Source organism: Callorhinus ursinus, unplaced genomic scaffold (genome assembly GCF_003265705.2).
Source record: "Callorhinus ursinus isolate GAN/ISIS: 27379988/994484 unplaced genomic scaffold, GSC_fseal_2.0 scaffold25, whole genome shotgun sequence".
NCBI lineage: Eukaryota > Metazoa > Chordata > Mammalia > Carnivora > Otariidae > Callorhinus > Callorhinus ursinus.
The window spans coordinates 9146412-9162094 of record NW_027397087.1 but is presented as its reverse complement, the minus strand read 5'-3'; the positions used below and the strand labels follow the sequence as shown (position 1 = coordinate 9162094).

General features: G+C 39.5%; 2 protein-coding genes across 5 annotated transcripts in view; both read left to right on the top strand.

Annotated features, from left to right (window-relative positions):
• TMEM87A (transmembrane protein 87A) overlaps positions 1 to 5638 on the top strand; it is a 43782-nt gene extending 38144 nt beyond the window's left edge. For 2 of the 4 annotated variants that reach the window (XM_073876871.1, XM_073876870.1), the window contains exons 18-20: positions 801 to 853; positions 1368 to 1398; positions 4383 to 5638. In XM_073876871.1, coding sequence (XP_073732972.1) covers positions 801 to 853; positions 1368 to 1398; positions 4383 to 4424 — 126 coding nt within the window. In that variant the 3' untranslated portion in view covers positions 4425 to 5638. Of the gene's footprint in view, positions 1 to 797; positions 854 to 1367; positions 1399 to 4382 lie in introns of all 4 variants that reach the window. The other 2 variants (XM_073876869.1, XM_073876868.1) reach the window with 1 other exon arrangement.
• A 1573-nt stretch (positions 5639 to 7211) lies between these two features.
• VPS39 (VPS39 subunit of HOPS complex) overlaps positions 7212 to 15683 on the top strand; it is a 48585-nt gene continuing 40113 nt past the window's right edge. The window contains exons 1-2 of the mRNA XM_025883624.2: positions 7212 to 7459; positions 14456 to 14521. Coding sequence (XP_025739409.1) covers positions 7387 to 7459; positions 14456 to 14521 — 139 coding nt within the window. The 5' untranslated portion in view covers positions 7212 to 7386. The remainder of the gene's footprint in view (positions 7460 to 14455; positions 14522 to 15683) is intronic.

The following is a 15683-nucleotide window of genomic DNA, read 5'->3' as shown; positions in this document are numbered from 1 at the left end:
TTTTTGAAGATTTTATTTATTTATTTGACAGAGAAAGACCCAGTGAGAGAGGGAACACAGGCAGGGGGAGTAGGAGAGGGAGAAGCAGGCTTCCCGCAGAGCAGGGAGCCCTATGCAGGGCTTGATCCCAGGACCCTGGAATCATGACCTGAGCCAAAGGCAGACGCTTAACGACTGACTACCCAGGCACCCCCAAGATTTTTTTTTTCATTCAGCAGTTTTTTGTTTTGTTTTGTTTTAAAAATATTACATGCAGTCTACATTAAGGGCTTTAGAATTAAACTCACTTTTAAGGAGTAAAAGTTATATGAGGCAAATTCTTATGTATTAGACCATTGAGAAGAAAGCATTTAAAGATATCATTTTAGGGGCACCTGGGTGGCTCAGATGGTTAAGCGTCTGACTTCAGCTCAGGTCATGATCCCAGGGTCCTGGGATCGAGCCCTGCATGGGGCTCCCTGCTCAGCGGGGGCCTGCTTCTCCCCTTCCCTCTGCTTCTCCCTCTGCTCATATTCTCTCTCTCTCTCTCTCTATCTCTGTGTCTCGAATGAATAAATAAAAAAAAACTTAAAAAAATAAAAATAAATAAAGATCATTTTATATTTCACTGACATAGTTTTTTAACATATTGGATTATATAGTTTTTAAAATTATTAGCAGTCCCATTTGTTGTGTGAATAGACTCCTTCAGAATGCCCAAAAGATTAAATTTAAAAATTTTGAGACCTCTGTATATCCTCACTTGACATGTATTATTTGGGGCATTTTAGTAACAACTGGTATTTGTACGTTCCCAGCAGGAAGATGATTTGAAGTGGGTAGAAGAGAATGTTCCTTCTTCTGTGACAGATGTGTAAGTTTTTGAATCATTACTATGAGAATCCTATTTCAGTTAGTCTTGCTATTATTATTTTAAGTGAATGAGCTGAAGAACATGCTAATGAGAATGCTTATAGATTAAATTATTTAAAGAATATTAAAAATGTTAAAAAGATGTTAAATAAAAGTTACAAATGATATACAATCAAAAGTAATCAGGATTGTTTAGATGACATTTCTGCTTAGAAAGATTTAGCTGTACATCTTCCCAAAATCATTGGGAGAATTCTTTGGAATTTTTTAGTTCCTTCTCATGACTGTATTTTTAATTAAACATTGGCCCTGTCACAATGCAGAACATGTTTGTTTTCTGTACAATTCCAATAATCTTCTGTTTTTGTATATGCTTTTATTCTCCTGAAATGGCCATTAATAAGATGCAGATCCTAGATAATTATAAAAAAGGCTTTAAACTGTATTCATAATTCTTTCCTTTACGAACTATTTATGACTTTATGTTGTTGATTTTGGTGTTTTTCTCTCTGCAGAGCACTTCCAGCCCTTTTGGATTCAGATGAGGTTAGTAATCAGATCATGTGCATAAACTGTGGGTCTGATGATTTAATAGGGAATCATAGGTCCTTTGTTCAGGGGAATTTTATTTAACTCAGTAGTGCCCTGAAGAACTGTAGTTGGTATAGTTGAAAAAGGATGAGAATAGAAATACTAAGATGAGAACTCATATATTCAAGAATGTTTCCTTTCTATACACGTCCCCTATTTCTTTTCCTAAGTTATATGATCAGACTGGAGGACATGTCTTTCGTTCTGAATATTAGGTTATTCTAGACTCTCTTGATTTTAGGAAGCCCTTTGAAAGCATCTGCCTGATTCTAACTCATTGTTTTGGATTGGCTGCTAAAAAATGATTGTTCATTTCCCACTGACCTGCTGTGTGATGTAGCACACAATGTCAAATTCCTTAGCAGTTCTGTGCATTGAAATAACTGAGAACTCTATCATGCGGAATTAAACTTAACCTTTCTTTGTAACACTTTGCTTTCTATGGTGTATTCTGCAGTTCCCAAATCTCCCTCTTGAGGGCATCTGCTAATAGTTTCCCCTCGGGACTTCCCTGTGACTTTTAGCTCTCCAGCCACCGCTATATTTCAGGCAGAGAAGGCTGAGTATGTAAAACCCCGTTGGGCCGTTCATGGCAATACAGGATTATTATAGTATTTTTGGTGGTATTGACTTCACCCATCTGTTCATATTTCCCTGTGCAAAAACCTTTCAACAACTGAATGAGAACTTAAATGAATTATAAGAGAAACAAGTTTTAAAGGACCAGGAATCAAAATGGCATCAGACTCTCCAGCCTCAACTTTGCAATTTAGAACATAATAGAACAATGTCTTTGATTTGTAAGGAAAATTATTTTCAACCTAGAATTGTATATTCAACTAAACTGTTGATATGAGGATAAAATAAAGATGTTTTTAGTCATGCAGGAAATAAAATAACATACTATGTGTGCATTCTCAGAAAAGTAGTAGAAAGTGTTCTTTACAAAATGAGAGAACTAAAAAGAAAAAGACTTGGGATCCAGGAAATAAGGGTCCAACAGAGAGGCAAGGATAAATTCCCAGGATGATGATGTAAGAAACTCCAAGAGTGATAGCTGGGCAGCAGTCTTGGAGGGCATCCAGTCCACAATGGAGCAGACCAGAGAGCTTCAGGAGGAGTAGTTCTAAGAAAAAAAGTGAAAAGGATAGATTAGCTGATGTAATTGATCATTTTGAAAATATATTTACAGTTCTGTCAGAGTTCAGTATAAATTTGTGATAAGTACTTTTAGCAAATGAAGCAAAACAAAAATGAAAAATATTAACTCTTAAGATTAAAAAAATTACATAAGGAAAGAAATTTAATGATAGTACATTATTTTTCTTAATTGAAATGGCATACTATAAATACTATTTTAAGATTTTATTTGAGAGAATGAGAATGAGTGCGCTCGTGAGCATGAGTGGGGGGGCACGGGCAGAGGGAGAGAGAGAAGCAGACTCCCCACTGAGCAGGGAGCCCAACATAGGGCTCAATTCCAGGACCCTGGGATCTTGACCTGATCCGAAGGCAGATGCTTAACCGGCTGAACCACCCAGGGACCCCTAAGTACTATTTTCTAATCAGACATAATTTTTAACCTGCTTTTTATTTTTTAATTTTTTTAGATTTGTTTATTTTTAGAGCATGAGTTGAGGGAGGGGCTGAGGGAGAGGGAGAGAGAATCTCAAGCAGATTGCCCATTGAGCGCGGAACCTGACATGGGGCTCAATCTCATGACCCAGAGATCATGACCTAAGCCAAAACCAAGATTTGGATGCTCAACAGACTGAGCCACCCAGATGCCTCTTAACATGCTTTTTATTTTGGGGGCACCTGGGTGGTATTTTTAAGATTTTATTCATTTATTTGACAGAGACACAGCGAGAGAGGGAACACAAGCAGGGGCAGTGGGAGAGGGAGAAGGAGGGAGCCCGATGTGGGATTCGATCCCAGGACCCCGGGATCATGACCTGAGCCTAAGGCAGATGCTTAACTACTGAGCCACCCAGGCTCCGCCTTAACATGCTTTTTAAAAAAAACTATGAAAATACCTAAAATCTACCATTCTTATTATTCTCAAGTGCAAAGTGTTAACTATATGCACATTGTTGTACAACAGATCTCTAGAACTTTTTTTTAATCAAATGTAATTTTAATGAATATGTAATATTTCATTATAAGGATATACCATAATTTTGTTTACGCAGTCCTATATTTTTGGACATTTAATTCTTTCTACTATTTTGTCATAATTTTGAGTTTTGCAGTAGAAATGTTTCCGGATAAATCTTTGTCCACATCCTTGACTTTTTCTTCAAGTTAAATTAGTGAATCAGGAGGTACACATTTTCATTTAAGTTTAATCTTAAGTAGATATTTATTTATTCATTTTCTTTGACTCAAATACATAGTTCCTTTTGATCTGTGATTTAATTTCCAGAAACCTAGAGATTTTGATTCAGTTAATCTTGGGTGGGGCCTGGACATCTATGTTCCAAATCTTCACAGATAGTTAGGAACCTTTTCTTTTCTTTTCTCTTTTCTTTTCTTTTTTCTTCTCTTCTCTTCTCTCCTTCCTTCTTTTCTTTTTTCTTTTCTTTTCTTTTCTTTTTTCTTTTTTCTTTTCTTCTTCTTTCTTTCTTTCGACAGTGCAAGCAGGGTGGGGTGGCGAGGGGGTGAGGGGAGAGAATCCTAAGCAGGCTCCACGCCCAGTACGGAGCCTGAAGCAGGGCTTGATCTTACAGCCCTGAGATCATGACCTGAGCCGAAATTAAGAGTTGGATGCTTAACCAACTGGGTCACCCAGGCACCCCAGTTAGGAACCGTTTCTAACTGTTTAATGGACATAAGCAAAAGTACCTGTGGGAAATGTGTGTGTGTGTCATCTTTGTAGAAGATATTTGGAATGTAGACCATTTAAAATGCTTAGAAAAAACTTTTTCTTTTTTCCTTAGGAACGAATGATCACACACTTTGAAAGGTCCAAAATGGAGTAAAAAAAAAGGGAAGATGTGCAGTTGAAGATGGGCAATATCTGGGAAGAGATCAGCTTCTGTGTTAATCTTCTACACTCCATGGAATTAAAGGAGGCAGTGAAACCTGATCTGTTCCTTGACCTTTGTGCATTGGAGCTGGTGAGAGGTGTCAGAACAAGGAGAACATCTTACTGAAAACAAGTTCATAGGATGAGAAAAATCTACAAGTGTTTTATTTACAACATTGATGCCCCTTTTCTTCCCACACCCAGACATGGATGTTTATGCAACTTATGTGTGTTGTTCCTGAGCCTTCTATAATGTTTAAATTGTTTAATCTATCAAACTAAAAAGTTTAACATCTTCTAAAGAACTATGACAACAATGCCATAATATGTAATCTCCAGGAGCAACTTCCTATAATTTTAATTTATTTAGGGAGCTACACAGGTGATGGGGAAATTGTTAATTATTTTTCCGTTTCCTGAGAAGCCACGGTTACGTCTTGCAGAGGTAGCTTGAAGACAAAAAGAATCCTGAGTTAAGGAGCCATGGTTCTATTGATGATTTAAAACAAAAAGAAGAGTGTGCAAGAAAGAAACCTGTTACAGTATGATTCAGATCATTTAAAAAAAAATCAAGTGCAATTTTGTTTACAAATGGTGTATATTAAAGATTTTTCTATTTCAGATGTACTTTAGAGAGAAATATTAGCTTAACTCTTGACATCTGCTATTGTGACACATCCCATTGCTGGCAATGCGGTGCACACTCCAGAACTTTTAACTACTGTTTTGTAAGCTTCCAAGGGCAGCAGCATTGCAGAATCCTAGGCAGTGCTTTGTTTGCCTTCATGCCATTCACTGGGTGTTGCACTAGATGCAAAGAGGCACTCCATCTAAGTGCTTATGAGTGAGCGCCCTGCTAAAGGAACTGTAATGCTTAAAGCAGGAGCTAATACAAAGGAAACAGGTCCTTCTGGCTTAATTGAAACAGTTTTTCCTGCATGAAGTAGTATGGAGGCCCTGGACTGCTGCTCATTCTTTAGGATTGACTGTTCTTATACCTGGTGTTGGTTTAGAGACTGTTTATAAGAGACATCACAAGGTGATGGGATTCATTTGAAGCACTATATTTGTTTTAATGGTTTTGTCCAATTTTGCCTTCCCAAGATTTTTGTTCTACGTAGAAAGTTCATGCCACTTTTTAATATAAAAAAGTCTTAACAAAATTAATATATTTTCCTCATTTTTTTTCGGACTTGCCTCTAAAGACCCTTCTTCCTTCTAAACTCTTGGGGGAATTTTCCTTCCATGGTTTTTGTTCTACATCGTCTTATTGTGAAACCAGGGACCACATGACCGCAATCTTTACTAACTCATAAAATAGTGAAAGTGTTTACATTTATTTAACATCTCTCTATAGCTGTTTGCTGTGGTGATTTAAAAAAAAAATCACTAAGGAACAATATGAAGAACTGACTCTATTCTCAGGTTAACCCACTAGCAAAAGGCTATTGGTACTATTGTGTGCTTCTGTTCTTCCATACTGAAACTTAGCAAGTGAAAAAGAGTTACAATGCAGCAAGATAGTTGGTCAAATATTTTCTGATGGTGGTTAGATGTTGACTTAAGGCTAGGGAAAAAAATCATTGTCTAAGCAGGAGTGTATAGTAAATTATGTAGGCTGGGACTTGATAATTCTGTTTTCTCTTAATGGGTTATGTCACTGTGATTAGATATAGTGTATTATTTCTTAAAACTGGTTCTGAAGTAATTTATAGTATTATATTGATCTATTTAGTTCTTAGTCCTTGGGCCTGAAACTATTAGGTATTAGTCCTTCTTCGAGGACAGCAGCTGGCAATTCTAAATTTTCAAGGTGTTCAATTTTCTGTGGTGAAAATCACCCACAACACTTGATTTATTTAGCAATTTTTGTGTTAGTATTAACACCTTGAAAATATTTCACCAGATTATCAGACATAGCATTTGGTAAAGATGGGACAACTATCCTAATTTACAAGTGAAGAAACTGCCATTGTATAAAAATGAAGTGAAGGAGGGGAGAATAAACTGACCAAGGCCATTTTTTTTTTTTTTTTGCTTCTTATCATAGACTCACCCCTTTTTTCATTAACATTTTTGCTTTAGATCCAAATGCTTACTTTTATGACCTACCTTCTATTTCCTGTGGGGGCGGGGTTGCCATATTCACCTCATTGCGGTGGTTTTCAAATTTTAAAGTGCATGGACTCACTTTGGGGACTTACTAAAACACAGACTGCTGAACCCCCCCAACTCCAGATATTCTGATTCAAGTAGGGCAGGAATGAGGCCTGAGACTGCATTTCTAACAAGTTCCCAGGTGGTGGTGATGCTACTGGTCTAGGGATCACACTTTGAGAATTACTGTCCTAGAACAACCTTTAAAAAAGGGTAAGATACTTGAACTGGTTGAGATTATAATGGTAATGCAAAAACCACCATTTACTGGGTGTTTAGAGTGGGTCAAGAATTGCTAAGCGGCCACAGCGCTAGGTTAGCGCGGAACACTACCATCTTTTTGCAGATAAGAAAAAGCCTCTGGAGATTGAGTAAACGTCACAGCTAACTTCCTAAATGGCGGCTCTCCATCCTGGCTAGCAAGCCGAAGCCCGAACTCGCTGCCTGAGACAGTTACAAGATTTTTTTCCCCCTTTTTTGTTAAATCCCATATCGCTAGTCGGCTCCGTGACTTGGGTCCCGGGGGTAGGCGGAGACCCAAGCGCCGGCGCCTTCCTCCAAGGCGCTGGGGCGGAAGGGGCGGGGCTTCTGCGGAAGAGGCGGGCTTAGGCCGGCAGGAAGTCCGGTGTTGATGGCTGTGTTGTCGTACGGCCTGTAGCTGGGGTCTCGGTCCAGCCTCACGGTTGGCCCTTTGGCTCCCGACCCAGGCCCAGCCCGGCCCATTCCGGGTGAGACTGCTGTGGTGACTGCTCGCCGCCATGCACGACGCCTTCGAGCCAGTGCCAATACTAGAAAAGCTGCCTCTGCAGATCGACTGTCTGGCTGCCTGGGGTGAGCTGAGGGCCCGAGGGGCCGAGGCGGGGTCAGCGCAGAAGCTGTTCGGACCTTTCACAAGGCTGGGAAAGTGGACAGGCATCTGGATGTATGAACTGCGGTCGGACTCTGTCCGAAAGAAACCTGGGATGAGGGAAGGCATAGTATTGTATATAGACAGCGCAGTGGGACTGTTTGGGCAATCCTCAGGGACCCAGTCATTTTAGGTGCGACTCTTGCTTTCGGTACAGAGTTGAAGGTTGGGCTTTTCATTGACTGCTCAGCTTTGGCTCCTTTCGATTCCCAGTAAGTCTTCAGTTTGGAGGGGCAGGCACTGGGGAGTTTTCAACTTGCCCGGGGCCTGACTTGTCCAGATGATTCTGTTGTTTTCTAGATGAAAAACAACAGTATTTGGGGGGCACTAAATGCGTTAACACCATATGCTTTTTTTCCCTTAGTGATCACTCATTGTTCACTTCTCATTACTGTAGGTAACTCACGTTGTTGTTCTAAACTCAGTCTAGCCAAGTGGTTGATTGCCTTATATTCAAAGTGCCCAAGCTACCTAACTGTGTAGGTAGAAGAGCATCATTTGAGGCTGTCATGAAACCTAACCTATTAAAAATTTGTGTAATCCTCTTGGGATTGGCCAGTACAGAAAGCAGGGTCCGGCATCTCTTGTATGCTCTAGAATACGAATGGTTTCAGGGCTCTAAACCTTGACTCTTAATTGTGAACATTATGCTCTTAGAGTGGTTGTGTCTGATAACAGTCACGAAAGACCAAACAAATAATTTCAGTTTTTCTTGTTAATGTCCAGTTGCTAGAAATCAAGGGCCATAAAAAGGTGGTTCAGAACTCTTAATCAGATCTTATACTGAGTTAGGTACCCAAGATGGGCCTGGTGGAATCTGGTGGTGGCTGGCATCTTCTGCATCAGTTACGGACATTGCCACCCAGGCAGTCTTGCAGACTTCCTCACAGCCTTTTCAGTAGGATGCTTTCACTACAGCTCTTCATGCTAATGTGCACAATCTTGCCTCTAGCAACCCCGGGCTTCTTTAAAATCACACCCCCACAGTAAGCTGTCCTAGTCCCTTGGGTTAAGGAGAGAACCTTGCTTCCTCCAGATATCTCAAGAAAACCTCCATTTTCTGTTATTAAATGCTCAGCAAAAATTAAAAATAGAGGAGAAAAGAAATTTAAAAAATGAAAGACTTGACACTGCACAAAGGGACACATTTCCCGAATTCTCCCATCAAATATGTATTAAATGCCTATATGGACCAGGTTCTCTGCTAAAGACAAGGATAAAAGGGTGAATAAGAAACAGTGCCTGTGCTCCTAGGACACACAGTGAGGGACAAAGTCATAGGAACAGATTATGATACAAGATAAATGATACTGGAGGCATATGCTGCCTATGATAGAAACATGGAGGAGGGGTACCCACCTCAGCCTAGGACATAATGCTTCTGCAAAGGGTGAATGCAGCTGCTTACCATGCTTTACGTAGCTTGCCAGAATCCTTGACTGATACCCTGTGGAACTAATAGTACATGTATCTCAGCCTCTCACCAATCCACTTTGTCACAGTAAAGATTCCCTGTACTTGAGCTTTTCAGAAAGATGGTTTGGAAATGCTAGGTAGCTCTATCTCCCACCCTACATGAGAAATGCTTATTATCTTCTAGGGTGCTCTGGTAGGTATTGGGCTACAAGAGGCTATTTACCACCTCTTGACTCAAAACTGTTTCCGGACTTAAGCAGCAGTGAATGTTGCTATATCCAGTTGTTACCCCTTTTACCTGAAATTCATCCAGGAACCTTCCAAAGCCAGATCATGCAGGGCTAGACAATCTTCGAGAGACACCATAATCCGTCTCTTGGGAAATGGAAATGAGGATACTGATGATGATGACTTCTCCCTAAACTCCAGAGTTGTAGAATCCAGCTGCCTTTTCTGCACCTTCATATGGGTGTCTAATAGCATGGCCTTAATGGTTCTTGATTCCACTCTCCCAAAACATGCTTGTCCCCCTGTATCCCACATCTCAGCAAATGACATTTCTGTTTACCCATTTTGCTGATGATTTTGGAATCATTCTTCATTTCTCTTGTACACCACATCCAGTCCATATACAAATCTTGTCTGCTCCACCTCCAGGATAAGTCTAGCATCCAGTCACTTCTCTCCATCTGCACTATTTCTGTTCTGATGAAAGCACCACCTCTCTCATCTGAATTACTGTAGTAGTCCTCTGACTGATCACCCTTTGTTTGCCATTGTGCCACTTTCAATCTTTTATCCACACAGAGGAAGGGTGATCCCTTGAAAACTTAATCTGATCACATCTCTCCTCTACTCAGAACCCTTCAGTAGCTTCCTGTCACAACTAGAATAAGTTCCAGGGCCCTTGCTGTGCTTTCCGCACCTGACATAATCAGGCCTATGGTTCCTTCCCTTTATCTACCCCACCTGTGCTCTTACCCCTTGCCCCATTCTCCTACTAGTCACACAGTCTTCCTTGTTCCATAACACACAAAGCACGTACCTACCTCGGGGCTTCTGTACTTGTTCTTTTCCTCTGCCTGGCGCTCTCTTGCTCTAAATACTACATGCCTCATTCCTCATTTCCTTCAGATGTCTGCTGAAATGTCACATAAATGAACAAGACCTTCTCTAACGATGCTATATAAAAGACAAGGTGCTATTTTCTTCCTCAGCCTTATCTTTCTTCTCATGGATTGCTCCCTAGTGCTATTTTATGTTATATTATTGTCTCCATATTAGAAAATAAATTCCTTCAGAGCAGGAGCTTTGTTTTGTACATTGCTTTATTTGTAGGTCCTAGAATAGTTCCCTATAATGGGTAATTATTAAGTCTTTCAGTTGAATGAATGAATAAATAAATGATGATATTAATAGTAATGGCTTCCATTTATTGAGCACTACTCTTTATTAAACTTTTATGAAATAATAACTCCATTTTGCAGAGGAATAGCCTAAGAATTTAAGTCATTTTTTCCAAGGTCATATATCCAGTAAATCATGTCTGATTCTGGACCCTGGTTCCCAGACTTTAATATATATTCAGAACCTGTAAAAAAAAAAAATGCACATGTTTGTATGTATGTGTATCTGTATGTGTGTCTACACAATCATTCTATTTTCCAAAGAAACAGTAGGCTAAAAAGGACTAAGATGGTTGCCTATAGCAGAGGGAGAAAACAGGGAGAGTGGACAAGGATGGAAGCTAGACTTCTCACAGTTTTAGCATTGAAACTACATAAATCCATCATATAATTAAAAAATTGAATTTAAAAAATGCAGATTTCAGGTTCACCACTGCAGAATTATTGTGTCAGAATCTCTGGGAACAGCACTCAGGAATGTGCATTTTTAATAAGTTCACATGATTCAGTTGCAGCTAAAAAGGCTTATGCTTTAAGGAACACTGTTTTTTGCCCTATGACCCAGAAAAGGGAGGTGACCACTACCTTTTTCATTTCTGTATTCCCTGCAGTGACCAGCATTGGGCCAGGAATGGAATTGTTCATCACATGAGCTTGGACTAAGTTGTACTGTTCGACAGAGCTTCATTAGGGTAATTATGAGCAAGATGGCCCAGCACCTGCTCACGTTGCAGGAGGAATAAAGGCCAACCTTGTGGCTCAGGATTAGGCTGTCAGGAATTTTCTAGGGCTGATTCACATTTGTTTATATATATGTTACCCACAGACTACACTGTTTTTGTAGTGTGTCCCACTTTCTGATTTGCTGTGTTGAATCTCAGAAGGGACTGTCTACCCCATTCTGTGTCTGCTCTGCAAGTCTCTCATTCTCTGTGTTTTGTATCCATGATTGTATTATATGATGACGTGTCATAGAATGGGGAGACCCAACATGGGTCAGGTCCTCGGTCACCCGAGCCGCCCCCCGACTTTTTTTTTAATTAATTTTTTTTTTCTCAAAGATTTTATGTATTTATTTCAGAGAGAGAGCAGGAGTAGGTGGGTGAGGGGCAGATGGAGAAGCAGGATCTCTAGTAAGCAGGGAGCCCATGCGGGGCTTGATCCCGGGACTTGAGCCGAAGGCAGACACTTAATCGGCTGAGCCACCCAGGCACCGCACCCCTCACCCCCGCCCCTGACTTCTCTAACCACATCAAGTCTCTTCAAGGTTGTGTGCTATTAGTGCATCTGGGGCGATGCACTGTTTTCCTTTACAAGTGTGAGGATTAGGAACGTGTGTGTGGTGCTTTTACTGTTTAAAGGAAAGTTGTTACAATACTTTACATGTATGATAAATGCATTTTTTCCTCAGCACCTTCAAATGAAAATGTGAAAAGGGTTAAATAAACCTCAATTGAAATTTTTTTTAATTTTAGTGAATTTGTCTGATTCTGTTTTCGGACCAATAGACATTTGATAAGAAACATCTATTGGCAAGTAAACATTTCAATAAAAATGGAAAGACCCTTGAATGTCATGCTTATGAGTTTGACTTCATATTTTGGTAGTGCAGCTTAATGAGGATTTAAGCCCCAGTGTGACAGAATCACAGATGTGCTCTAAGTAACGTACAGCAAACATGGAAGAACACGTATAGTGAGAGCAGTTGAGGCCATCACAGGGGTCCCTGGAGGGACTGGGATATGGCTGTTGTGAGGTACCCTATAGAGGTAAAATTGATAGGCCTTGCAGACCTGAGTGTTAAGATGAGGCTGTTAAAAGAGAGAAAAACAGAAACTGGTAGGGATTTGGGGAGCAGAGTAGGGAGGAAAGAATGGGGAAGATGGTGAGTATTCTTTTGGCCTTTTGGTTACAGATTTTTATGTATGTTACAAGCGAGTTAAAAAAATTTCTACCTCATTTTATTTATATTTGAAATAGCAGTGGGTGTCCTGAAAATCAACTTCAGTATTCCCAGTTGCTCAATACAGTGATATCTATATAAGTAGAACTCTAAGCACAGTATCTTTTACAAAGCAAGCATTGTGAACTTGGTTCTTTTGTTTTCTGTGTTCTCCAACATAAATCTCCAACCTTCTTTTATTTATTTATTTATTTTATTTTATTTTATTTATTTTATTTTATTTATTTATTTACACACTGTCTTACTTTCTATGTCCTGTCTTTGCTTTAAAACACAAAAGGAGTGAGAATCACTATATTTTTCTGGAAGACTAAGGACAGCAACCTGGAAAAATGTTCCTGATGTGGCTTCTGACCTGTTTTTATAAATACAACCAGTGCCTTTCAGACAGCCTCTGGCCAACACCCATTCTTTTGACATAGGATGCCTTCATAATTGCATCACAGCTTGTGGTTACATCCTGACGCTTCTACACACATCTTCCTCCATGTATGACTCTGGACAAATTACTTATCCCCTAGGCCTCAACTTCCTCATCTATAAAATGGGTATTTATAAGAAGAACATACCTCAAAGGATAGTTGTGAGGATTAATGAAGTAACATATGATACGTGCTTTGCATTTCCTGGAGCACAATGCATGCTCAATAAAGTTAACAGTTTGTACCATTATCCAGTATTTTATAGACGATCAAGAGAGTTTATGCAAGGGATGAATGACCTTTTACAGTATCCAGAAGCTCAGAAGTGTCTGTACATGCTTAAATTTCCTTAATGAGTTAATATAGATCTATCAGGGTAATTATTTAAACCCTTTTTGGAGCCTCTTTTAGCATAGACCAGTGTCTCCCAAAATGCAGTCCTTGAAACAGCATTAGCATCACCCGGGAACTTGTTAGAAATGGACGTTTTCAGGCCCACTGCGAGACCCACTGAATCAGAAACTGAGGGCAGGGCCCAGCAATCTGTTTTAACAAATCCTCAAATAATTCTGATACATACCAAAGGACCGCTGGCCTAGACCATCTCTCTCTCTTTTTTTTTTATAAGAGCTTTATTGAGATGTAATTCACCTGTCATACAGTTCACCCAGTTAAAGTGTACCGTTAAGTGGTTTTTAGTACATTCACAGAGTTGTCCAAGTATTGCCACAATTTTAGAACATTTTCATCACCCTAAAAAAAACCCCATACCCGTTAGTATTTCTTCCCCCATTTTCCTGTAAACCCACCAACCTTAGGCAGCCACTAATCTTTTTGTCTCTATAGATTTGACTATTCTGATATTTCATATAAATAGAGTCATAAAATATGTAGCCTTTTTTGTCTGGCTTCTTTCATTTAGCATAATATCAGGTTCGTCCCTATTATAGCATGTATTAGCACTTCGTTCCTTTTAATGGCTGGCTAATATTCCATTGTATGGATTTGCCACATTTTGTTTATCCATTCATCAGCTGATGGACATTTGGGTTGTTTCTGCCTTTTGGCTGTTACAGATGCTGCCGCCCTGAACATTTGTATACAAGTTTTTGTGTGGGCATATGTTTTCATTTCTTTTGTGTGTATGCCCAGGGGTAGAATTGCTGGGTCATATGACGACTCTGTATAATCTTTTGAGGAACAACCAGATGGTATTCCGGAGTGACCGCACCATTTTATATTCCTGCCAACAACGTGTGAGGGTTCCAATTTGCTCACTTCTTTGTCAATACTTGTTTTTATCTGCTAGACCATCTTTTAAGATAATGAATTCTTGGCACTTGTTATTTTCCCTAAAGTAAAAGCATTAAGCCTTTAAAGGATGCCGTTAGTTTTGTTTTTGATACTAGTTTCCTAGTTTCATGTTTACACTATCCATCTTATAATTTTATAAATTTTCATCCTATTTTTGGTCAGTTTAATTTTGAAACACTGAAGGCAGGGACATTTTCTGTCAGTAATGGGTCAGTGATGATACTTTTTTGATGGGTTGGTTCTCAAACATTTCTTGAATATAAATATTCCTTAGCTTTGCAAAACACCAGCTATCAAAAGCAACTCATTTTCTTGACCCTTTGATTTCTGACCCCCAGCTCAAGAAATAGGGTTTAACTAAAGCTGATTGACCTTTCTCATCACTCTTTTCTCTTCCAGAGGAATGGCTTCTTGTTGGCACCAAACAAGGACACCTTCTTCTCTATAGGATCCGGAAGGACGTTGGTAAGTGGCAGCTCTCCAGCTCGAGAGAGGTGACTTGTTACTCGTGCAAAATTGTGATAGTCAGCTAGTATACAACTGTGAAATCAGTGATTCCTGGGCCATTAAAAATGATTGGGGTTGAAAGTAGTACAGTGGGAAAGTGGGGAGAAGCATGAGAAAATCTCTAGGGTTTTTGTTTTGTTTTTCAGACTCTATTCCCCTACCCTGATCTGGAAGGTGAGGTTGAGTGTTCCTCCCCTCCTTGCTTCTAGGAGACTCACTGTCAGAAATAAGACATATTAGTGATGCGAATAAGATTTTTGTGTGAATGATGTGGTAGTAGGAAACAAGATTAGGAACCATTGATTTAACAACTTTTGTTAACTTGTGAGGGGTGGACTGGGAGAGAGGAGGCCTGGGTTTGAGCCCAGCTTTCCTTCTCCTTGGCCGAATGACTGAGCAGGTCCTTTCCAATGTCATTTTCCTCTTCTATAAACTGTCTCACAAAATTGTTGGGGTCAGACTTTGAAAAGTAAAGCTCCAATCAAATGTGACTTCATCAGTAAAAATGTAGAATAATAACTAAAGTATTTGAAATTTATTTTGTTAGGGTTTCCTCTGTTGGGGGAGAAAAAGCACCTCACTTCCTTTTCGTGATTTTATTTCTATGTTCTCTTTATGGAAAATTGATGTGTTTGGATAATATACCTTGGAGCTCCAGTCTGTAGAAATCTGCTGTTAATGCCAGAGTGTGTTAAACCATATGAAATTGTCATTATTTGACTGTATTAGAAAAAGCTAAATTTCATAACTTTCAACCCAGTAAACTTTCTGTAGTAAATAGCTTAAGGAAAGAGTGGAGCCTGGAGCAAGGGTAACATGGGAAAAAAGGACATCTTTCTAGGGCATGTGGGGACAGTTTCCTTCTGCCCATTTTAGGTTCCTTGGGTGGGAACATGTAAATAAATTGGACTGACAAAAGACAGACTAACGGGAAAACCAAACAAGTGTATTAACATGTGTATTTACACGTACACGTGGGCACACTCAGTGATGGGTTACTCAAAGGGGTGGTTGGAATTTGGGCTTATATAACATCTTAACAAATGAACAACAAATTTTTAGAGAAAGGATAAGACAAAGGAAAAGGACTTTGAGTTTCTAGGATGGCAAATTGTTAGAA